The sequence below is a fragment of the Ranitomeya imitator genome, chromosome 4, assembly GCF_032444005.1.
Source record: "Ranitomeya imitator isolate aRanImi1 chromosome 4, aRanImi1.pri, whole genome shotgun sequence".
NCBI classification, from domain to species: domain Eukaryota; kingdom Metazoa; phylum Chordata; class Amphibia; order Anura; family Dendrobatidae; genus Ranitomeya; species Ranitomeya imitator.
In genome coordinates, this window is record NC_091285.1 from 234,200,609 (window position 1) to 234,225,796 (window position 25,188).

Genomic DNA, 25,188 nt, shown 5'->3' on the forward strand with positions numbered 1-25,188 from the left:
ATTGAGTCACACTGCGGGCCTGGGATCCATGGGCATGCGCAGTGCATATCTTCCCCTCGGGCTCTCGCTCATTTCCCTCCGCCTTCTTTAGACTGTGCGCCGTCAGCTGATCCCTAGCATGCCACGGCCTTGACACCGCACAGTCTGAAGAAGAGGGAAGGAGGGGTGTGAGAGTCGAGGTTATGCACTGTGTATGCCCATGGTTCCAAGGCCCGCAGTGGGATTACGTTAGACGAGACTGCGAGGTGGGATCTGGAGCAGCGTGGACGCACAGGCACTGACAGCCTGACACCAAATTATGTCAGAAGACAGGCAGCGCTAATTGGGCATAGCCAAGGGCTAACAGAACAGCGCAGGCTCCGTGACAGCTTAAAACAACGCTGAGGAGGCAGCGCACGGCACCAAGGGGATAGGAATGACAGCTGTGCTGTGTCCCATTACGAAGGAAATTCGCACCTCCGGGACGGTTTAACGGTATAAGGGGACACATTTTTAGTGTTTACTTCGGTGTTTGCAAGGAGCATAATTAAAAGAGCAACCTTTTCCTTTTGCATCCTTAGTGCTGCACAAGATGGCTCTTTCAGCTACAAACGTCTTGGGGGGGGGGTTAAAGGTTCCCTTTCAACTTGCTCCAATCAGGCTTCGGCCTACACTCTGTTCCTCTGCTCCTCCTGCTGTCCCTGGGCTCTAACACCGCCAGTTGGTGCCTGGAAGTGCTGTGTGCACAGTCAACAGTCGCTCCTCTGTTATTGGGGTTCAGTAACGTCAGCTGATCCCCAGCTGTGTGTGCGGCAATACCTCCAATCTGCCCCTCCTGCTGTCCCTGGGCTCTAACACCGCCAGTTGGTGCCTGGAAGTGCTGTGTGCACAGTCAACAGTCGCTCCTCTGTTATTGGGGTTCAGTAACGTCAGCTGATCCCCAGCTGTGTGTGCGGCAATACCTCCAATCTGCTCCTCCTGCTGTCCCTGGGCTCTAACACCGCCAGTTGGTGCCTGGAAGTGCTGTGTGCACAGTCAACAGTCGCTCCTCTGTTATTGGGGTTCAGTAACGTCAGCTGATCCCCAGCTGTGTGTGCGGCAATACCTCCAATCTGCTCCTCCTGCTGTCCCTGGGCTCTAACACCGCCAGTTGGTGCCTGGAAGTGCTGTGTGCACAGTCAACAGTCGCTCCTCTGTTATTGGGGTTCAGTAACGTCAGCTGATCCCCAGCTGTGTATCCGGCAACGTGTCATGCGACCGCCACGCTGGCACAACTAAAATGTAAGGGGACCTGTCCCCCCCCCTAGGCGTTTGTTACTGAAAGAGCCACCATGTGCAGCACTAATACTGCACAAGGGAAAGGTCGCTCTTGAAATTATGCTCCTTGCAAACGCTGAACTACACACTCATGTAATGTGTCCCCTCACACCGTCCAACCGTCCCGGAGGTGGGACTTTCCTTTGTAATGTGACGCAGCACAGCCATCATTGCTACCCCCTTGGCACCGTGCGCTGCCTCCTTAGCGTTGTTGGATTCCGTCATGGACCCTGCGCTGTTATGTTATCCCTTGGCCATGCACAGTTTGCGCTGCCCGTCCTCTGACATCATTTGTTGTCGTCCTGGCTGCGCCTGTGCGTCCACGCTGCCCGAAATCACACCTCGCAGTGTCGTCTAATGTGATCCCACAGTGGGCCTGGTATCCATGGCCATGCGCAGTGCATATACTAGCCTCTCACTCCCCTTCTTCACGCTTCTTCAGACTAGGCGGCGTCAGCTGATCCCTAATAGCATGCCACGGCCGTGACGCCGCACAGTCTGAAGAAGCAGGAAGGAGGTGAGTGAGAGGCGATGATATGCACTGCGCATGCCCATGGATCCCTGGCCCGCAGTGGGACTACATTTGATGACACTGCAAGGTTTGATCTCGGGCAGCTTGGACGCACAGGCACTGCCAGCCTGACACCTACATGATGTCAGAAGACGGGCACCGCTAACTGTGCATGGCCAAGGGATAACATTACAGCGTGGGCTCCGTGACAGAACCAAACAACGTTGAGGAGGTGGCGCCCGGCACCAAGGGGGTTGGAATGACGGCTGTGCTGTGTCACATTACAAAGGAAAGTCCCACTTCCGGGATGGTTTGACGGTGTGAGGGGACACATTATATGAGTGTGTACTTCAGCGTTTGCAAGGAGCATAATTTTCGGAGCCACCATTTTCCATGTGCAGTATTACTGCTGTACAAGATGGCTCTTTCAGCAACAAATGCCTGGGGGGGGGGGTTAAAGGTTCCCTTTCAACTTGCTCCACTGCAGGCTTCGGCCTACACTCTGCTCCTCTTTGATTCCCTGGGTTTCAACACTGTCAGTTGCCACCTGGAAGTGTTGTCTACACAGAAAAAACACTAGGTGATGTGTCAGTGGGGTTCAGCACCGCCAGCTGTTCCCCTGCTGTGTAGTCGGCAACGTGTCCAGCACAAGCCACGGTGGCACAACAGAACAAAAGCTGCCACCAGTGCAGGCTTCGGCCTACACTCTGCTCCTCTCCTCCTCCTGCTGACCCTGGGCTCAAACACCGCTAGTTTTTGCCCGGAAGTGCTAGCTGCACAGAGAAAAACACCAGCCAATGTGTTAGTGGGGTTCAGCAACGCCAGCTGTTCCGCTGCTGTGTAGCCGGCAACGTGACCTGCAAACGCCACGCAGGCACATGAACTGAAATTAAAGGGAACCTGGCCCCACCCCCCCAGGTGTTTCTATGTATAACAGCCACCTAGTACAGCAGTACTGCTGCATTTGTACAAGGTGGCTGACTTTTTATCCTTGCCCACGTGGAACTCAACACGTACAAAATGTGTCTCATTGAGACCATTCCACTGTCCCTGAGGTGTGACTTTCCTTTCTAATGATACGCAGCACCCCCCTTGGGAGCGTTTCCCATCTTTTGTCATCATGGTTAGCTGGCTGCGCCTGTGCATCCGCCCTGCTAGAAACAACGCCCCTCGTTGTCATATTTATTTTGTCAGCGAGGGTGTGGTTTATGGGCACGAGCAGTGCATATGTTCGCCTGTCTTAACTCATCTCCTTCCGCCTTCTTCAGACTGTGCGGCCTCCTGGCCGTGGTAGGCGATAAGGGATCAGCTGAGGCCGCCCAGTCTGAAGCAGGTGTAAGGACATGTGTGAGCGGCAAACCTATTTAGTGCACAAGGCCAGGAATCCCAGCCACGCAGTGTGATTTTTTGAAAACACACTGTGGGTCTGGGATTCATGTCCATCGCTAACCGCAATGGCCGACATGAAATGAGGTCAGAAGACAGGAAGCACTCACAGCGCATGGCCAAGGGATCACAATAGTGCAGACTCCTGTACAGCATATAACAACGCTCAGGAATCTGCGCCCAGTACCTAGGTGCAAATTTTGACACCTGTGCTGCGTCTCCTTAAAAAGACAAGTCACGCCTCCACAACTGTTTGACAGTATAATGGGCTAAATAGTGTACGTGTTTTATTCAGCGTGTGCAAGGAGAAAACTAAATAGAGCAACCTTTTACTTGTGCAGCATTAATGCTGCACAAGGTGTGGCTCTTGTACCTTGCAACACCTGAGGGGGGGTTAAAGGTAACCTTTGAAATTGGTTCAACTAGGCTTCGGCCTACACTCTGCTCCTCTACTCCTCCTGCTGACCCTGGGCTCTAACACCGCCAGTTCAATGTGTCAGTGGGGTTCAGCAACGCCGGCTGTTCCCCTGCTGTGTAGCTTGCATCGTGTCCAGCACAAGCCACGCTGGCACAACCGACCAAAAGCTGCCACCAGTGCAGGCTTCGGCCTACACTTTGCTCCTCTCCTCCTCCTGCTGACCCTGGGCTCAAACACCGCCAGTTTCTGCCCGGACATGCTAGCTGCACAGAGAAAAACACCAGCCAATGTGTTAGTGGGGTTCAGCACCGCCAGCTGTTCCCCTGCTGTGTAGTCGGCATCGTGTCCAGCACAAGCCACGCTGGCACAACCGACCAAAAGCTGCCACCAGTGCAGGCTTCGGCCTACACTCTGCTCCTCTCCTCCTCCTGCTGACCCCGGGCTCAAACACCACCAGTTTCTGCCCGGACATGCTAGCTGCACAGAGAAAAACACCAGCCAATGTGTTAGTGGGGTTCAGCACCGCCAGCTGTTCCCCTGCTGTGTAGTCGGCATCGTGTCCAGCACAAGCCACGCTGGCACAACTGACCAAAAGCTGCCACCAGTGCAGGCTTCGGCCTACACTTTGCTCCTCTCCTCCTCCTGCTGACCCTGGGCTCTAACACCGCTAGTTTTTGCCCGGAACTGCTAGCTGCACAGAGAAAAACACCAGCCAACGTGTTAGTGGGGTTCAGCACCGCCAGCTGTTCCCCTGCTGTGTAGCTGGCAACGTGTCCTGCAAACGCCACGCAGGCACATGAACTGAAATTGAAGGGAGCCTAACCCCCACCCCCCCAGGTGTTTCTATGTATAACAGCCACCTTGTACAGCAGTACTGCTGCATTTGTACAAGGTGGCTGACTTTTTCTCCTTGCCCACGTGGAACTCAACACGTACAAAATGTGTCTCATTAGAGACCATTACAATGTCCCTGAGGTGTGACTTTCCTTTTTAATGACACGCAGCACCCCCATTGTTAGCGCTGCCCGTCTTCTGACATCATTGGTTGGCTGGCTGTGCCTGTGCGTCCGCCCTGCCCGACACAACGCCCCTCGTTGTCTCATATATTTTGACTGCGAGGGTGTGATTGATGGGCACGAGCAGTGCATATGTTCCCCTGTCTTCACTCCCCTCCTTCCGCCCTCTTCTGACTGTGCGGCCTCATGGCCACGGCATGCGATAAGGGATCAGCTCAGGCCGCCCAGTCTGAAGCAGGTGTAAGGACATGTGTGAGCGGCGAACATATTTACTGCACAAGGCCACGAATCCCAGCACCGCAGTGTGACTTTAGGAAAAGGCACTGTGGTTCTGGGATTTATGGCCATCGTTAACCGCACCGGCCAACATGAAATGAGGTCATGAGACGGCCTGCACTAACAGGGTATTGCCAAGGGATAACACAAGAGCGCAGTTTCCTGTACTGCAAATAACAACGGTAAGGAATCTGCGCCCAGCACCTAGGTGTAAATTTGTACACCTGTGCTGCGTCTCCTTAAAAAGACAAGTCACGCCTCCACTACTGCTTGACAGTATAATGGGCTAAATAGTGTACGTGTTTTAGTCAGCGTGTGCAAGGAGCAAAATTAAATAGAGCAACCTTTGACTTGTGCATCATTAATGCTGTTCAAGGTGTGGCTCTTGTACCTTGCAACACCTGAGGGGGGGTTAAAGGTAACCTTTGAAATTGGTTCAACTAGGCTTCGGCCTACACTCTGCTCCTCTCCTCCTCCTGCTGACCCTGGGCTCAAACACCGCTAGTTTTTGCCCGGAACTGCTAGCTGCACAGAGAAAAACACCAGTCAATGTGTTAGTGGGGTTCAGCACCGCCAGCTGTTCCCCTGCTGTGTAGTCGGCATCGTGTCCAGCACAAGCCACGCTGGCACAACTGACCAAAAGCTGCCACCAGTGCAGGCTTCGGCCTACACTTTGCTCCTCTCCTCCTCCTGCTGACCCTGGGCTCTAACACCGCTAGTTTTTGCCCGGAACTGCTAGCTGCACAGAGAAAAACACCAGCCAATGTGTTAGTGGGGTTCAGCACCGCCAGCTGTTCCCCTGCTGTGTAGTCGGCATTGTGTCCAGCACAAGCCACGCTGGCACAACCGACCAAAAGCTGCCACCAGTGCAGGCTTCGGCCTACACTCTGCTCCTCTCCTCCTCCTGCTGACCCCGGGCTCAAACACCGCCAGTTTCTGCCCGGACATGCTAGCTGCACAGAGAAAAACACCAGCCAATGTGTTAGTGGGGTTCAGCACCGCCAGCTGTTCCCCTGCTGTGTAGTCGGCATCGTGTCCAGCACAAGCCACGCTGGCACAACCGACCAAAAGCTGCCACCAGTGCAGGCTTCGGCCTACACTCTGCTCCTCTCCTCTTCCTGCTGACCCTGGGCTCAAACACCGCCAGTTTCTTCCCGGAAGTGCTAGCTGCACAGAGAAAAACACCAGCCAATGTGTTAGTGGGGTTCAGCACCGCCAGCTGTTCCCCTGCTGTGTAGCCGGCAACGTGTCCTGCAAACGCCACGCAGGCACATGAACTGAAATTGAAGGGAGCCTGCCCCCCACCCCCAGGTGTTTCTATGTATAACAGCCACCTTGTACAGCAGTACTGCTGCATTTGTACAAGGTGGCTGACTTTTTCTCCTTGCCCACGTGGAACTCAACACGTACAAAATGTGTCTCATTGAGACCATTCCACTGTCCCTGAGGTGTGACTTTCCTTTCTAATGATACGCAGCACCCCCCTTGGTAGCGCTTCCCGTCTTCTGACATCATTGGTTGGCTTGTTGCGCCTGTGCGTCCGCCCTGCCTGAATCAATGCTCCTCGTTGTCTTACTTATTTTGACTGCGAGGGTGTGATTGATGGGCATGAGCAGTGCATATCTTCGCCTGTCTTAACTCATCTCCTTCCGCCTTCTGCAGACTGTGCAGCCTCATGGCCGCGGCATGCGAGAAGGGATCAGCAGAGGCCGCCCAGTCTGAAGCAGGTGTAAGGACGTGTGTGAGCGGCCAAAATATTTACTGCTCAAGGCCACGAATCCCAGCACCGCAGTGTGACTTTATGAAAAGGCACTGTGGGTCTGGGATTTATAGCCATCGTTAACCGCACCGGCCAACATGAAATGAGGTCATAAGACGGGCAGCTCTAACAGGGCATTGCCAAGGGATAACACAAGAGCGCAGACTCCTGTACAGCAAATAACAACGCTCAGGAAGCTGCACCAAGGCGTTATTTGTGACACCTGTGCTGCGTCTCCTTAAAAAGCCAAGTCACGCATCCACTACAGTTTGACTGTAGAATGGGCTAAATTGTGTACGTCTTTCATTCAACGTGTGCAAGTAGACAAATTAATAGAGAAACCTTTCACTTGTGCAGCATTAATACTGCACAAGGTGTGTCTCTTGTACTTTGTAACACCTGAGGGGGGGTTAAAGGTTTCCTTTGAAATTGGTTCAACTAGGCTTCGGCCTACACTCTGCTCCTCTCCTCCTCCTCCTGCTTCAACACGGGCTCAAACATCGCTAGTCTTTGCCCGCAAGTGCTAGCTGCACAGAGAAAAACACGCCATTGTGTTAGTGGGGTTCAGCAACGCCAGCTGTTCCCCCACTGTGTAGCCGGCAAAGTGTCCTGCAAACGCAACGCAGACACAAAGCTGCCTCCAGTGCAGGCTTCGGCCTACACTCTGCTCCCCCTGCTTACCCTTTGCTCCAACACCGCTAGTTGGGGCTCTAGGAAGACAATCTTTAATAGGCAACGCATCCGGGTTCCAGCACCGCCAGCTGGTTCTCGGCAGTGTTTTTGACCCAGGTACTCCCTCGTGCCAAGCCTGGTTTCAGCACCGTCAGCTGTTTCCGGGTTGTGTCAAGTTCACTGAGACGCCTATGCTTGCCCCGTCGTGGTGCGGTCGGGTTAGCCAACTCCAGGGTGCCTCCAGTTTAGGAGCTTCCTATGTGGGCTGCGTGAACTGGTAGTCAAGGCTGGTTCTGTAGTGCCAGTAGGCCCAGCTCCCCCTGTAGGACTGTTGGGGTTCGGTAACTGCAGCTGCCTCGCGGCCTAGCTGTTCTCTCCTCTCCTGTGGGCCTTCGGGTCCACCTCCTGGTTCCAGCACCGTCAGCTGGTTCCGGGCCGAGCCTTTGGCTTAGGTGCCTCCTCCTGGGTATCCGAGTTCCGCCAACGTCAGGCGGTCCTTGGTAGTGCTTTTAAGCGCGGGCACCTACAGCTTAGTAACCGGGTTCCAGCACCGTCAGCTGGTCCTCAGTGCCATTGGCTCTTGCACACTGGGGCAACGCATCCGGGTTCCAGCACCGCCCGCTGGTTCTCGGCAGTGTTCTTGTCACAGGTACTCCCTCGTGCCAAGCCTGGTTTCAACACCGTCAGCTGTTTCCGGGTTGTGTCAAGCTCACTGAGACGCCTATGCTTGCTGTCATGATCCCAATGGCAGGGGATCACAAAAAGGACAAGCACAGATACAAACAAGCTCTAGGGCGATGGAACCTGAGCTGACCGCGACCCTGAACCTAACACACAAATAAAAGTAGCCGGGGAACGTGCCTACGATGATCCTAGACGTCTCGCTCCAGCCGAAGATCTAACTTCCCCTATCAGAAGAAACACAGACCTCTCTTGCCTCCAGAGAAATACCCCACAGCAAATAGCAGCCCCCCACATATAATGACGGTGAAATGAGAGGAAAGCACATACGTAGTATGAAAACAGTTTCAGCAAAATGAGGCCCGCTAAAGCTAGATAGCAGAGGATACAAAAGTGAACTGCGCGGTCAGCGAAAAACCCTTCAAAAAACCATCCTGAAATTACTTGAACTCATGTGCCAACTCATGGTACATGAAAAGCAATTTCAGCCCACTAGAGCAACCAGCAGCAGAGAATACACATATCTGCAGGCTGGACTAAAAACCAAATTAAGCAAAACACAAAACAGGAAAATCCAAACTTAGCTTGTCCAGAAGGTTCTAGGAGCAGGGAGCAGAGGTAACAAGACACACTGGATACATTGATAACAGGCGAGGAAATGCCAGCAAAGCCAGGTTAAATAGGAAACTCCCATATGCTGATGGAACAGGTGGAACCCAGAAACCCAGGAAAGACAAGTCACCCAGTACCATCAGTAACCACCAGAGGGAGCCCAAAAACAGAACTCACAACAGTACCCCCCCCTTGAGGAGGGGTCACCGAACCCTCACGAGAACCACCAGGGCAACCAGGATGAGCCCTATGAAAAGCGCGAACCAAATCATCAGCATGAACATCCGAGGCAACCACCCAAGAATTATCCTCCTGACCATAACCCTTCCACTTGACCAAATACTGGAGTTTCCGTCTGGAAACACGAGAATCCAAGATCTTCTCCACAACATACTCCAATTCTCCCTCCACCAGCACTGGAGCAGGAGGCTCAAGAGAAGGAACAACAGGTACCTCATACTTCCGCAACAACGACCGATGAAACACATTATGAATAGCAAACGATGCCGGGAGATCCAAACGAAACGACACAGGGTTAAGAATTTCCAAGATCCTATAGGGACCGATGAACCGAGGCTTGAACTGAGGAGAAGAGACCTTCATAGGAACAAAACGAGAAGACAACCACACCAAGTCACCAACAAGAAGTCGAGGACCCACGCGGCGACGGCGATTAGCAAACTGCTGAGCCTTCTCCTGGGACAACTTCAAATTGTCCACCACATGACTCCAAATCCGATGCAACTTATCCACCACCATGTCCACTCCAGGACAATCAGAAGGTTCCACCTGACCAGAGGAAAAACGAGGATGAAACCCCGAATTACAAAAGAAAGGAGAAACCAAGGTAGCAGAACTAGCCCGATTATTAAGCGCAAACTCAGCCAGCGGCAAAAAGGTAACCCAGTCATCCTGATCAGCAGAAACAAAACACCTTAAATAAGTTTCCAAGGTCTGATTAGTTCGTTCAGTCTGGCCATTCGTCTGAGGATGGAATGCAGACGAAAAGGACAAATCAATGCCCATCTTAGCACAGAAAGTCCGCCAAAATCTAGACACAAACTGGGATCCCCTGTCAGAAACGATGTTCTCAGGAATCCCATGCAAACGAACCACATTCTGAAAAAACAGAGGGACCAACTCAGAGGAGGAAGGCAACTTAGGCAAGGGTACCAGATGAACCATTTTAGAAAAGCGATCACACACAACCCAGATGACGGACATTTTTTGAGAGACAGGGAGATCCGAAATAAAGTCCATGGAAATGTGCGTCCAAGGCCTCTTCGGGATAGGCAAAGGTGACAACAATCCACTGGCCCGAGAACAGCAAGGCTTAGCCCGAGCACAAACCTCACAAGACTGCACAAAAGAACGCACATCCCTCGACAAGGAAGGCCACCAAAAAGACCTGGCCACCAAGTCTCTAGTACCAAATATTCCAGGATGACCTGCCAACGCAGAAGAATGGACCTCGGAGATGACTCTACTGGTCCAATTATCCGGAACAAACAGTCTCTCAGGCAGACAACGATCAGGTTTAGCCACCTGAAACTCCTGCAAAGCACGTCGCAAGTCTGGGGAGACAGCAGACAAAATCACCCCATCCCTAAGGATACCAGAGGGCTCAGAATTTCCAAGGGAGTCAGGCACAAAACTCCTAGAAAGAGCATCCGCCTTCACATTCTTTGAACCTGGCAGGTATGAAACCACAAAATTGAAACGAGAGAAAAACAGTGACCAACGAGCCTGTCTAGGATTCAGACGCCTGGCAGACTCAAGGTAAATCAAATTTTTGTGATCAGTCAAGACCACCACACGATGTCTAGCACCCTCTAGCCAATGACGCCACTCCTCAAATGCCCACTTCATGGCCAAAAGTTCCCGATTACCAACATCATAATTCCGCTCAGCCGGCGAAAACTTTCTAGAAAAAAACGCGCATGGCTTCATCACTGAGCCATCGGAGCTTCTCTGTGACAAAACCGCCCCCGCTCCAATCTCGGAAGCATCAACCTCAACCTGAAAAGGGAGCGAAACATCTGGCTGACGCAACACAGGAGCAGAAGAAAACCGGCGCTTAAGTTCCTGAAAGGCCTCCACAGCCGCAGGAGACCAATTAGCAACATCAGCACCCTTCTTAGTCAAATCCGTCAAAGGCTTAATAACACTAGAAAAATTAGTTATAAAACGACGATAGAAATTAGCAAAGCCCAAGAACTTCTGTAGACTCTTAAGAGATGTAGGCTGCGTCCAGTCACAAATAGCCTGAACCTTGACGGGATCCATCTCAATAGTAGAAGGGGAAAAAATATACCCCAAGAAAGAAATCTTCTGGACTCCAAAGAGACACTTTGAGCCTTTTACAAACAAGGAATTGGCCCGCAGGACCTGAAACACCTTCCTGACCTGCTGAACATGAGACTCCCAGTCATCAGAAAAAACCAAAATATCATCCAAATACACAATCATAAATTTATCCAGATATTCACGGAAAATATCGTGCATAAAGGACTGGAAGACTGAAGGAGCATTAGAAAGTCCAAAAGGCATTACCAAATACTCAAAATGGCCCTCAGGCGTATTAAATGCGGTTTTCCACTCATCACCTTGCTTTATTCGTATAAGATTATACGCACCCCGAAGATCAATCTTAGTGAACCATTTAGCCCCCTTAATGCGAGCAAACAAATCAGTCAACAATGGCAAAGGATACTGATATTTTACGGTAATCTTATTCAAAAGACGATAATCTATACAAGGCCTCAAGGAACAATCTTTCTTGGCCACGAAAAAAAAACCTGCTCCCAAAGGGGACAAAGATGGACGGATATGTCCCTTTTCCAAGGACTCCTTAACATAATCCCGCATAGCAGTATGCTCTGGCACTGACAGATTGAACAAACGACCTTTAGGAAATTTACTGCCCGGAATTAAATTTATAGCACAATCGCAATCCCTGTGAGGAGGAAGCGAACTGAGCTTAGGCTCCTCAAAAACATCCCGATAGTCAGACAAAAACACAGGAATCTCAGAAGGAGTAGATGAAGCGATAGAAATCGGAGGTGCATCATCATGAACCCCCTGACAACCCCAGCTTAACACAGACACTGATTTCCAGTCAACGACTGGATTATGAGTTTGTAACCATGGCAGACCAAGTACTAGAACATCATGCAAATTATACAGTACCAGGAAGCGAATCACCTCCTGATGAACGGGAGTCATACGCATGGTCACTTGTGTCCAGTACTGAGGTTTATTCATAGCCAAAGGTGTAGAGTCAATTCCCTTCAAAGGAATAGGGACTTCCAGAGGCTCCAGACTAAACCCACAGCGATTGGCAAATGACCAATCCATAAGACTCAGGGCAGCGCCTGAATCCACATAGGTATCGACGGAAATGGATGATAATGAACAAATCAGAGTCACAGACAGAATGAACTTAGACTGTAAAGTACTAATGGCAACAGACTTATCAACCTTTTTTGTGCGTTTAGAGCATGCTGATATAACATGAGCTGAATCACCACAATAAAAGCACAACCCTTTTTTCCGCCTATACTTTTGCCGTTCACTTCTGGACTGAATTCTATCACATTGCATTATCTCAGGTGACGGTTCAGACGACACCGCCAAATGATGCACAGGTTTGCGCTCCCGTAAACGCCGATCAATCTGAACAGCCATAGTCATAGACTCATTCAGACCAGCAGGCGCAGGGAACCCCACCATAACATCTTTAATGGCCTCAGAAAGGCCATCTCTAAACTTTGCAGCCAGAGCGCACTCATTCCACTGAGTAAGTACCGACCACTTCCGAAATTTTTGACAATAAATTTCTGCTTCATCTTGCCCCTGAGAGAGGGCCAACAAAGCTTTTTCAGCCTGAATCTCTTGGTTAGGTTCCTCATAGAGCAAACCCAATGCCAGAAAAAATGCATCTGCATTAAGCAACGCAGGGTCCCCTGGTGCCAATGCAAATGCCCAATCCTGAGGGTCACCCCGCAGGAAAGATATAATTATCTTGACTTGCTGAGCAGGGTCTCCAGAGGAGCGAGATTTCAAAGAAAGAAACAACTTGCAATTGTTCCTAAAATTCAGAAAACGAGATCTATCTCCAGAAAAAAACTCTGGGACAGGAATTCTAGGTTCAGACATAGGAGCATGTACAACAAAATCCTGTATATTTTGAACCTTAGTGGCAAGATTATTCAGGCTGGAAGCCAAACTCTGGACGTCCATGATAAACAGCTGAGATCAGAGCCATTCAAAGATTAAGAGGAGGAGGAAGTAGCCAGGCTGCAATAAGGCTAGGCAGCAAACTCTGAGGGGAAAAAAAAACAAAAAAAAAAAAACTTCCTCAGACTACTTATCCTCCTACTTCAGCCAATACAATTAACACTTTGTGGGCCGGTTATACTGTCATGATCCCAATGGCAGGGGATCACAAAAAGGACAAGCACAGATACAAACAAGCTCTAGGGCGATGGAACCTGAGCTGACCGCGACCCTGAACCTAACACACAAATAAAAGTAGCCGGGGAACGTGCCTATGATGATCCTAGACGTCTCGCTCCAGCCGAAGATCTAACTTCCCCTATCAGAAGAAACACAGACCTCTCTTGCCTCCAGAGAAATACCCCACAGCAAATAGCAGCCCCCCACATATAATGACGGTGAAATGAGAGGAAAGCACATACGTAGTATGAAAACAGTTTCAGCAAAATGAGGCCCGCTAAAGCTAGATAGCAGAGGATACAAAAGTGAACTGCGCGGTCAGCGAAAAACCCTTCAAAAAACCATCCTGAAATTACTTGAACTCATGTGCCAACTCATGGTACATGAAAAGCAATTTCAGCCCACTAGAGCAACCAGCAGCAGAGAATACACATATCTGCAGGCTGGACTAAAAACCAAATTAAGCAAAACACAAAACAGGAAAATCCAAACTTAGCTTGTCCAGAAGGTTCTAGGAGCAGGGAGCAGAGGTAACAAGACACACTGGATACATTGATAACCGGCGAGGAAATGCCAGCAAAGCCAGGTTAAATAGGAAACTCCCATATGCTGATGGAACAGGTGGAACCCAGAAACCCAGGAAAGACAAGTCACCCAGTACCATCAGTAACCACCAGAGGGAGCCCAAAAACAGAACTCACAACAGCTTGCCCCGTCGTGGTGCGGTCGGGTTAGCCAACTCCAGGGTGCCTCCAGTTTAGGAGCTTCCTATGTGGGCTGCGTGAACTGGTAGTCAAGGCTGGTTCTGTAGTGCCAGTAGGCCCAGCTCCCCCTGTAGGACTGTTGGGGTTCGGTAACTGCAGCTGCCTCGCGGCCTAGCTGTTCTCTCCTCTCCTGTGGGCCTTCGGGTCCACCTCCTGGTTCCAGCACCGTCAGCTGGTTCCGGGCCGAGCCTTTGGCTTAGGTGCCTCCTCCTGGGTATCCGAGTTCCGCCAACGTCAGGCGGTCCTTGGTAGTGCTTTTAAGCGTGGGCACCTACAGCTTAGTAACCGGGTTCCAGCACCGTCAGCTGGTCCTCGGTGCCATTGGCTCTTGCACACTGGGGCAACGCATCCGGGTTCCAGCAACGCCCGCTGGTTCTCGGCAGTGTTCTTGTCACAGGTACTCCCTCGTGCCAAGCCTGGTTTCAGCACCGTCAGCTGTTTCCGGGTTGTGTCAAGTTCACTGAGACGCCTATGCTTGCCCCGTCGTGGTGCGGTCGGGTTAGCCAACTCCAGGGTGCCTCCAGTTTAGGAGCTTCCTATGTGGGCTGCGTGAACTGGTAGTCAAGGCTGGTTCTGTAGTGCCAGTAGGCCCAGCTCCCCCTGTAGGACTGTTGGGGTTCGGTAACTGCGGCTGCCTCGCGGCCTAGCTGTTCTCTCCTCTCCTGTGGGCCTTCGGGTCCACCTCCTGGTTCCAGCACCGTCAGCTGGTTCCGGGCCGAGCCTTTGGCTTAGGTGCCTCCTCCTGGGTATCCGAGTTCCACCAACGTCAGGCGGTCCTTGGTAGTGCTTTTAAGCGCGGGCACCTACAGCTTAGTAACCGGGTTCCAGCACCGTCAGCTGGTCCTCGGTGCCATTGGCTCTTGCACACTGGGGCAACGCATCCGGGTTCCAGCAACGCCAGCTGGTTCTCGGCAGTGTTTTTGACCCAGGTACTCCCTCGTGCCAAGCCTGGTTTCAGCACCGTCAGCTGTTTCCGGGTTGTGTCAAGCTCACTGAGACGCCTATGCTTGCCCCGTCGTGGTGCGGTCGGGTTAGCCAACTCCAGGGTGCCTCCAGTTTAGGAGCTTCCTATGTGGGCTGCGTGAACTGGTAGTCAAGGCTGGTTCTGTAGTGCCAGTAGGCCCAGCTCCCCCTGTAGGACTGTTGGGGTTCGATAACTGCGGCTGCCTCGCGGCCTAGCTGTTCTCTCCTCTCCTGTGGGCCTTCGGGTCCACCTCCTGGTTCCAGCACCGTCAGCTGGTTCCGGGCCGAGCCTTTGGCTTAGGTGCCTCCTCCTGGGTATCCGAGTTCCGCCAACGTCAGGCGGTCCTTGGTAGTGCTTTTAAGCGCGGGCACCTACAGCTTAGTAACCGGGTTCCAGCACCGTCAGCTGGTCCTCGGTCGTGCCATTGGCTCTTGCACACTGGGGCAACGCATCCGGGTTCCAGCAACGCCAGCTGGTTCTCGGCAGTGTTTTTGACACAGGTACTCCCTCGTGCCAAGCCTGGTTTCAGCACCGTTAGCTGTTTCCGGGTTGTGTCAAGCTCACTGAGACGCCTATGCTTGCCCCGTCGTGGTGCGGTCGGGTTAGCCAACTCCAGGGTGCCTCCAGTTTAGGAGCTTCCTATGTGGGCTGCGTGAACTGGTAGTCAAGGCTGGTTCTGTAGTGCCAGTAGGCCCAGCTCCCCCTGTAGGACTGTTGGGGTTCGGTAACTGCGGCTGCCTCGCGGCCTAGCTGTTCTCTCCTCTCCTGTGGGCCTTCGGGTCCACCTCCTGGTTCCAGCACCGTCAGCTGGTTCCGGGCCGAGCCTTTGGCTTAGGTGCCTCCTCCTGGGTATCCGAGTTCCGCCAACGTCAGGCGGTCCTTGGTAGTGCTTTTAAGCGCGGGCACCTACAGCTTAGTAACCGGGTTCCAGCACCGTCAGCTGGTCCTCGGTCGTGCCATTGGCTCTTGCACACTGGGGCAACGCATCCGGGTTCCAGCAACGCCCGCTGGTTTTCGGCAGTGTTTTTGACACAGGTACTCCCTCGTGCCAAGCCTGGTTTCAGCACCGTCAGCTGTTTCCGGGTTGTGTCAAGCTCACTGAGACGCCTATGCTTGCCCCGTCGTGGTGCGGTCGGGTTAGCCAACTCCAGGGTGCCTCCAGTTTAGGAGCTTCCTATGTGGGCTGCGTGAACTGGTATTCAAGGCTGGTTCTGTAGTGCCAGTAGGCCCAGCTCCCCCTGTAGGACTGTTGGGGTTCGGTAACTGCGGCTGCCTCGCGGCCTAGCTGTTCTCTCCTCTCCTGTGGGCCTTCAGGTCCACCACCTGGTTCCAGCACCGTCAGCTGGTTCTCGGCAGTGTCTTTTGCTCTTGTACCTTCTGCTCCCCATCCTGGTTCCAGTACCGTCAGCTGGTTCTGGGTAGAGCCTTTGGCTTAGGTGCCTCCTTCTGGGTATCCAAGTTCCACCAACGTCAGGTGGTCCTTGGTAGTGCTTTCAGGCACGGGTACCTCCTGCTTAGTAACCGGGTTCCAGTAACGTCAGCTGGTCCTCGGTAGTTCCATTGGCTCTTGGACCTTCGGCTACCCATCCGGGTTCCAGTACCGTCAGCTGGTTCTCGGCAGTGTCTTTTGCTCTTGTACCTTCTGCTCCCCATCCTGGTTCCAGTAACGTCAGCTGGTTCCGGGCAGAGCCTTTGGCTTAGGTGCCTCCTTCTGGGTATCCAAGTTCCGCCAACGTCAGGCGGTACTTGGTAGTGCTTTTTAGCACGGGTACCTCCTGCTTAGTAACCGGGTTCCAATAACGTCAGCTGGTCCTCGGTAGTTCCATAGGCTCTTGCACCTTCGGGTAGCCATCCGAGTTCCAGTTCCATCAGCTGGTTCTTGGCATTTTCTCAGCCTTCTTGTACCTTCTGCTACATTTCCAAGTTGAAGACCCTAAAGTCGACGACCCGGAAGACCACCCCGATGACGACGACGACCCGGAAGACCACCCCGATGACGACGACGACGGCGGAGACGACGACGGCTGAGACGACGACGGCGGAGATGACGACACTGGAGACGACGACCCTGGAGACGACGACATGGAAGACCGAGAAGCAGAAGAACAAGAGGCTGCAGAACAAAGAGCAGAAGAACATTAAGCATAAGACTTAATATCAGAGCAAAAGATATTATCTAAATTATATGCAGAAGAAGACTAAGCAGTTTATGGGGGTGAGTCCGTTCCTCCTCGTGGTGCCCCTGGATAAAGCCTGATGCTGCAGGCCAAACTGAACGCGGACAAATGTAACTTTTGTGACTGGCAGAACGGAAGGTGTAATCTTCCAACTTTTATAGATAACAACTACGGGAATGCCTGTCACAAATGAGAATATGATGAAGAAGTAGAATAGGAAGAATAATAACAGTGGAATAAAAAGAATATGTAGAATAGGAAGAATAATAATAGTTGAATAAAATGAATATGAAGAATGTAATAAAAAAAAAAAAAAAAGGTAAAGGATGAAGAAGAAGAAGAATAAGGTGAAGAAGAAGTTGATGTCAAAGATGCTGATGATGATGAAGATGAAAGTGTGTGAAAAGAAAAAAAAAAAAGAAAAAAAAGAAGGGGAAGGGCGTGGAATAGTGAAACATCAATATCTGACAAAATAAAAAAAAAAATTTACATAGTCAATATCTTTGTCACTCCGAACGTCTTAAAAAAAACAAAAAAACATGCTATTCTATTTGATTGGGATAAACCTCTATGACTTTTATGTCTCCGCCACCTCCCCAAATACATCCGGCATTATTCTTAGTTGTTTTCCTTCATGTAGAATGAACCTACAAGGCAAGAAAGGGTTTAGTTTAATTCCGATATTTTGGTCCCATTGACTTGCATTGGGATCGGGGATCGGTATCGGCGATATCCGATATTTTTTGAATATCGGCCGATCCTATCCGATACCGATACTTTCCGATATCGGAAGGTATCGCTCAACACTACCAATAACAGATGACGGGCAATCATGAAGTCTAGAAAAATTGTGCAAAACAACACACACTTTAATAACTTCATTAATAGTAGCCTCACTCAGCTGAATGGCAGACTGGCGGAGACGCCATTTGGCACTCAGAATCCCAAAGGCACACTCCACCAGTCTACGTGCCCTGGATAGCCTCAAATTAAAAACACGCCGCCGGTAATCCGGGTTGCGCCTGGGATAAGGCCTCATGACATTCCTTGTCAATTGGAAGGCCTCATCTCCCACAAGAACATATGGCACTGCTTCAGCAGTGGAGCCTGGGAGTTGTTATGGTGGTGGGAGGTCTAACTGGTTTTCATGTAACCACCAACCCATCTTGGATGAATTGAAGACCCTTGAGTCTCCTGTTCGCCCATAAGCCCCAATGTCTACAATTATAAACCTGTAGTTACTGTCAACTACAGCTAACAGAAGTACAGAGAAAAAATGCTTATAATTGTAGAATTGGGAGCCAGAGTTTGGCGGCTTACGCACCCTGCCCTGATATGTTTCCCATCCAGGGCTCCAATGCAGTGTGGAAAATCACAAATGTCATTGAACCCATGGGCTATTTTGAGCCAATCAGCCATTTTTGGCTCAGGCATGACAAGTTCATGTAGTCTCGACCATATTTCACTACATGTTGAGCGCACAATGCCAGAAATCGTGGAGCAACCAATGAGAAACTCCGGGTGTAGTCCCGCATAAGACAATCCAGTTGACAGGAAGCTGAAAGGACACAAAAAATCATATTAGTTAGGTAACAATAGTTTAGAGAAAACATGATAAAGCGCAAGTATGTTGTTTAATAAAAAAAACAGGTATATCAATGAAATTAATGGATATTTACCTAGTGTACATAAGTAGAACATTACAAATACATATTTTTATTGTGGTTTTGTCCTAAGTAACACATATATTTTAAATTAGCTGCTAGCAAACAACCCTGAAAAAAACATCATCAACATACAGTATGTGAGGATGTTGAATACATACCGTAAGGTAAGGAGAAGACGCTCCTCTGCGGATATGCTTTTTCGCTTCCTGGTGTCCTGATACGTGAGTCTTGGACGTACTGTCTCCAACAAGATATCAAATGTTGGTATTGTCATTCGACAGTATAGGTAGAACTTATCAGGATGCGCACGCAGAGCTGTATGTAGCCTCTGAAAATGGCCTTTAGTGAGGCGTTTGGTCAAAAGAGGATGCACCCATATTCTTCTTCTCCTCCTTCGCGGATCTACAATCACAGGGTATGGCTGGCCAAACTGACGCGACAAGACCCAGTTAAACAAAACATGCTGAGTTGTGGTGAAGTGCAAACGTTACGACAACACACCAACAGATGAACAACCACAAAATGGCCATATGGGAGGGTGCCACCTGTTGTAGAGGCCCTAAATAGGGTTGCTGATGCTGATTTAAATTAATTTCAGGTTCCAAAACTGTTAAATGTCCATTTTGTCAGGTTGCGTGGAAAAAACGCATTACAGATGTCATACGGATTACATACGCAACATTACATGCGCAAAATACGCGACCACACCTTGGCAATGGAGTACATAGAAACACTATTTCTGGATTTTTTCTGCGTATTACGGCCGTAAAAAATGGACCGTATTTCCCTACGCTGAGTGTGACGCCGGCCTTATGAGGGTTAAAAGTAGACCAGTGATTTTTCTAACCAAATTTTCAAAACCATTTTTATTAGAGATCTCATCACAATTGAAGTGACTTTGAGGGAACTACATAACAGAAAATACCCAAAAGTGACACCATTGTAAAATCTGCTCTCCCTCAAGGTGCTCAAAACCACATTCAAGAAGTTTATTAACCCTTCAGGTGCTTCACAGGAATTTTTAGAATGTATAAGGAAAAAAGGACCATTTAACTTTTTGTCACCAAAGTGTTACTTTAGACCCCAATTTTTTGTCGCAAGGGTAACAGGAAAAAATGGACTCCAACATGTGTTGTGCAATTTTTCCTGAGCATACCGATACCCCATATGTGGGGTAAAACCAGTGTTTGGGCACACCGTAGGGCTTGGAAGGGAAGGAGCGCCATTTGACTCTTTGAATATAAAATTAGCTGGAATAATTAGCAGACGCCATGTCTCGTTTAGAGAGCCCTTGATGTGCTTAAACAATGAAACCCCCCACAAGTGAAACAATTTGGAAACTAGACCCCTCAGGGAACTTATTTAGATGTGTGGTGAGCACCTTGAACCCCCAGGTGCTTTACAGAAGTTTAGAAAGCTGATCCGTGAAAATAAAAAAATCATATTTTCCAAACAAAAAATGTTTTTTAGCACCAAACTTTGCATTTTCTCAAGGGTAACAGGAGAAATTGCACCATACAATTTGTTGTGCAATTTAACCTGAGTACGCTGAGACCCCATGTGTGGGGTTAAACTACTGTTTGGACTTACGGTGGGGCTCATAAAAAATTTGCTTAGACGTATCCATATGTCTAAGGTCGGTAAGTACCATGTGACCTGGGCGTATGGATACGTCAAAGGTCATGTAAAGGGGTTAAAGATCAATGTGTGATGAGTAATACAAATCATTTGCAAATTTGCTCAACTTTTTAATATTGATCATTGTGATATACAAACTATATTATTGTATTTTAACCCCTTCGTGACATGCCCCGTACTAGTACGGCGCATTTTGTGTTTCCCATTCGATGTGGGCTCCGGCGGTGAGCCCACATCAAAGTCGCAACATGTCAGCTGACAAATCGCGATTCACCCGCTGCTATTAACCTGTTAAATGCCGCTGTCAAGCGCTGACAGCGGCATTTAACTACCGCCTCCGGCCACGCGGTCGGAAATTAGCGCATCGCCGACCCCATCACATGATCGGGGCTCGGCGATACATCAGGATGGTATCCATAGAGGTCCTTGAGACCTCTATGGTTACTGATGCTGGCCTGCTGTGAGCGCCACCCTGTGGTCGGCGCTCATAGCAATCCTGCAATTCAGCTACATAGCAGCGATCTGATGATCGCTGCTATGTAGCTGAGCCGATCGAGTGGTGCCAGCTTCTAGCCTCCCATGGAAGCTATTGAAGCATGGCAAAAATAAAAAAATAAAAATGTTTTTAAAAATATGAAAAAAATAAAAAAATATAAAAGTTTAAATCACCCCCCTTTCGCCCCATCCAAAATAAAATAAAAAAAAATCAAACCTACACATATTTGGTATCGTTGTGTTCAGAATCGCCGAATCTATCAATAAAAAAAGCATTAACCTGATCGCTAAACAGTGTAGCGAGAAAATAATTTGAAACGCCAGAATTACGTTTTTTTGGTCGCCGCAACATCGCATTAAAATGCAATAAAGGGCGATCAAAAGAACATATCTGCACAAATATGGTATAATTAAAAACATCAGCTCAGCACGCAAAAAATAAGCTCTCACCCAACCCGAGATCACGAAAAATGGAGACACTATGGGTATTGGAAAATGGAGCATTTTTTTTAGCAAAGTTTAGATTTTTTTTTTCACCACTTAGATAAAAAATAACCTAGATATGTTAGGTGTCTATGAACTTGTAATGACCTGGAGAATCCTGATAGCAGGTTAGTTTTAGCATTTAGTCAACCTAGCAAAATAGCCAAACAAAAAACAAGAGTGGGATTGCACTTTTTTTGCAATTTCATCACACTTGGAATTATTTTCCTGTTTTCAAGTACAAGACATGGTGAAACCAATGGTGTTGTTCAAAAGTACAACTCGTCCCGCAAAAAATAAGCCCTCACATAACCATATCGACGGAAAAATAAAAAAGATATAGCTCTGAGAAGGAGAGGAGCGAAAAACGAAAAAGCAAAAACGAAAAAGGGCTGCAGCGTGAAGTGGTTAAGCAAAAAATACACTGGGAAAAATTTAACACAAACTGGACAATGATAAAATGTAATAATGAATGTGTCTGTAATGTGGCACAGGGCGGTAGCCCTGGGCGAGGTACTATTCTCTAACGCCCTAGCATGTTACATGAAAGTGGAGGTACGGGCTGGTTTGTGGACTTGTGCTGTGAAGGTTCTATGCCTGTGTAGGCTGCATGTAACCAATTTTGCTGGTTGGCAAAGACCAGGTGTTGGACAGTTCAATGAGAGAGACCACCATTGAAAAATAAACTTTTCACTGAACGGAAACTCGGTAGGGAAAATATACAAGCGATAGCGGGTACACAGTCTTATGAACCTTTCTTTTAAAACTCAAAGCATTTTCTACACAGTATCCTTCCTTCAAGTGCTGGAGCAGATTTCAGCAAATCATGGGGAAGGGGGGCTATGTGTCAGATCCCATTTATTTTATATAAATGACCTGTGCTACAAATCAATTGATCAGTGTTGGGCAACCCCTTTAATAAAATTACACTAAGTTTCAGCCTGTAGTCTTGATTTATTCATTCATTCATTTTGAGAAGCACGATATGCATTATGGAATCAAATTCAAGTTTCGGATTTTCCTCCTACGGGAATGTTTCTCCTAATAATCTCCTCAAATTGACCAAATCTAGTGATCTCAACAGCTTCAGAACAGTGCTTGCAAGCTCTATAACAAAGAGCTTGGAAGCACTGCACTCCTTGTCTAGGAGACCACTGATAGACTACAGAGGTGTCCAGTGACCTAGGCAACAAGCTGTAAATTATAGAATTAAATATCTACCTGAACTTGAGAACGGAGAGAATTTTTAATAAGGCGCACATTACAAAGTTGCTTGCTTTTACAAATATTTTACAAGTATATCAATTTAAGAAAATTAGATAAACCATTTATTGTTTTAGGAATGGAAAATCCATTTTAAAATGTAATGGGCACATTTTTTTTATTTCAGCCAAAAAAGTTCTAATTTTTAAGGTCAGTTGACAAACCCAATTTCGCACTACAATTACCTTTTCGTTACTTGAAGTACAGTCGAACTACTGATTGTGCTGCACATCATTATATTATAGCTTATATCTATTGTGGATTAATATTTTCTTAGCCATTCTGTTCTTTATTGTTTATTTTCAAATGTTTTTCCTTCAGGGGGACTTATAGCTTGAGCCAGACTGGGCAAAAAAATTTGGTGCCAACAGCTGAAAAAGCCCACAGGCCCCTCAACCAAACTATGTAAACAGCAAGGTCGAGGGACAGACCTGTGCCTAAAATAGCAGTAACATAGACTATTTTCAACTCCACTGATGGTTTTTAATACTTGGCCTCAGATGTTGGTTCTTTCAAACTAAATAACTAAGTATGCCATGTGATGCCACATTGCTCATCTGTACTTGGGGGCAACAATGCCATAGACTGCATGTTTGTAGTAGGGAATGTATATTGTGAACTCCTTTAGGGCAGTGATGAATAAATGTATAAAACATTGATTTTATGTTAATAAATTCTAAGAAAAAAAACAATGGCTACTGAAGTTTTCTATTTTTTTGCCAAAATGTATCCAAAATTTTGCTGTAAAATAATGGTGTAAAATACGCGGTTTAGTTTTAAGCTACATTTAGGAATTAATAAATTTGCCACAGCGTGTTATAATTGATATACATACATGGCTTTATGTTTGTAAAGCGATTTTTGGACCTGTTCCATGGCAGATCGGCATCTGATACCGCAAGATCTTCTAGAAACTTTGGGAGCTCCTGCAAGATACATGCAATAAGGTAATATATCTATCACGAATTAATAAACTGTTTTAGAATTTTCTACTATATTTTATTACCTCAAACTATTGAGTACAGCACTTACCCTGGGCAATCATAAAAATCAAAGAAGATATTGAATATTAATCTATAATGTACATATAGCTACACTTCAGAAAATTGAAATCGCAGCGACAGAAATGAAAAATTGTGGAATTATAGAAAATTGCAAGGCTATTAGACATGTTAATGATATGCAAATGATAAAAATGAGTATGAATTCAGAAATATACATACTTACATGCCTCTGCATGTTACCAATGAGGTTGTGTAACGAATTTTCTGCCACACTGAATGCACTTGGGCACATGAATCATTAAGATTTGCTGTTGGCAGCCCTCTTAGCAGCTGCTAACCAATTTTGTCCCAGATTTGCTTGGTGGGAGACAAATCTGGAGATAATGCAGGCCTTGATACCACGTTTAGGTCAGACAGGCTGCTCCCGGTAGCATGATCACTATGTGTCATGGCATTGTTGGGTTGGAAAATTGCTCTTGGGACATTTTGGAGAAATGACTGTACCACTGGTTGCGTGACAAAATCGATGTAATGCTAAGCTGTAAGTGTACATGCAATGAAGGTTAGAGGGGTCCGGCTACTATATATATACTATACTATACTATATATTAAGCCACCCTTTACCATAATCCCAAGATTAGGACTGGTGTGATGTACCCTCAGGAAAGCCTTTTCATGGCATTGCCCACGTGGTTTCCAGACCAATCTCCAGCTATGACTACATTCAAGACACAAGCGGAACAAATCGGTGAAGAGTGCAGACCTTCATTCAAGCCTACAATGCCATCTTTCTCTTCACCATGATAGCATCTGAGAGAACTGGCATGAGGTAAATTCAACAATTTCCACCTACTTCTAGGGTTTTAGTGTGGTGACTGAGGCGTAACGTGCAATAGCTGGACCCCTCAGGTCTTTATTACAGGTACATTAATAGCTCGCTGTTACATGGATTTGATCATGGAACCAGCGGTATAGTCATTCCTCCAAATTGTTCATGGAGTCAAGTTTCAACTTGACAATGTCATGCCATGCTGCTTGTGCTACTGTGAGCAGGCTGCGTGCCTTAACATGTTATCGTGGCCGTAAGTGTCCCTGGACTTGACCTCCATCTAGCATATCAAGGACATCAATGATAGATAATTGCAAAGGAAGCTGACAGTAGCGAATTAAGAATATTTTTGTGCCAAGCGATCATCATGGCAAAACATTCCTCAGACAATCATTAATAGCATGCCAACACATGTAGGAGAATGTATTTCTGTGCATGGCACTCATACTTGATGCTGAATCAATTGAGATGTTTTGAAAATGTTGTTTCCATATTTTTATAGATTCTATGGTCAATTTTCTATCGATCTTATGATTTTCATAATTCCATTAATTTTTCTTCTTGGCTTTATAATTTCAATGTTGAGGAGTGAATATTAGACTTACCATAATATGGCAGATGTATCAATGTAATTTCCCTAGTTCCTTAGTATAATTGCATTTAAAAGAATTGGCATTAAACACTTTTCCCATTGCCAATGATAATTTATATGGCCCTTTATTTTAAGATTTGACACTATTGTATCCCATTTGGGGCCACAACTATGAATTGAATTTTGCCATCACTTTATAATATGGGAATAAAAATTTGAAAAACTAA

General features: G+C 48.0%; 1 protein-coding gene across 1 annotated transcript in view; it reads right to left on the minus strand.

Annotated features, from left to right (window-relative positions):
• The window catches only part of PTPRQ (protein tyrosine phosphatase receptor type Q), a 536,318-nt gene that overhangs the window by 43,592 nt on the left and 467,538 nt on the right, over positions 1–25,188 (minus strand). Inside the window, exon 37 of the mRNA XM_069762319.1 lies at positions 23,372–23,462. Within this exon, the coding sequence (XP_069618420.1) occupies positions 23,372–23,462 (91 nt within the window). The remainder of the gene's footprint in view (positions 1–23,371; positions 23,463–25,188) is intronic.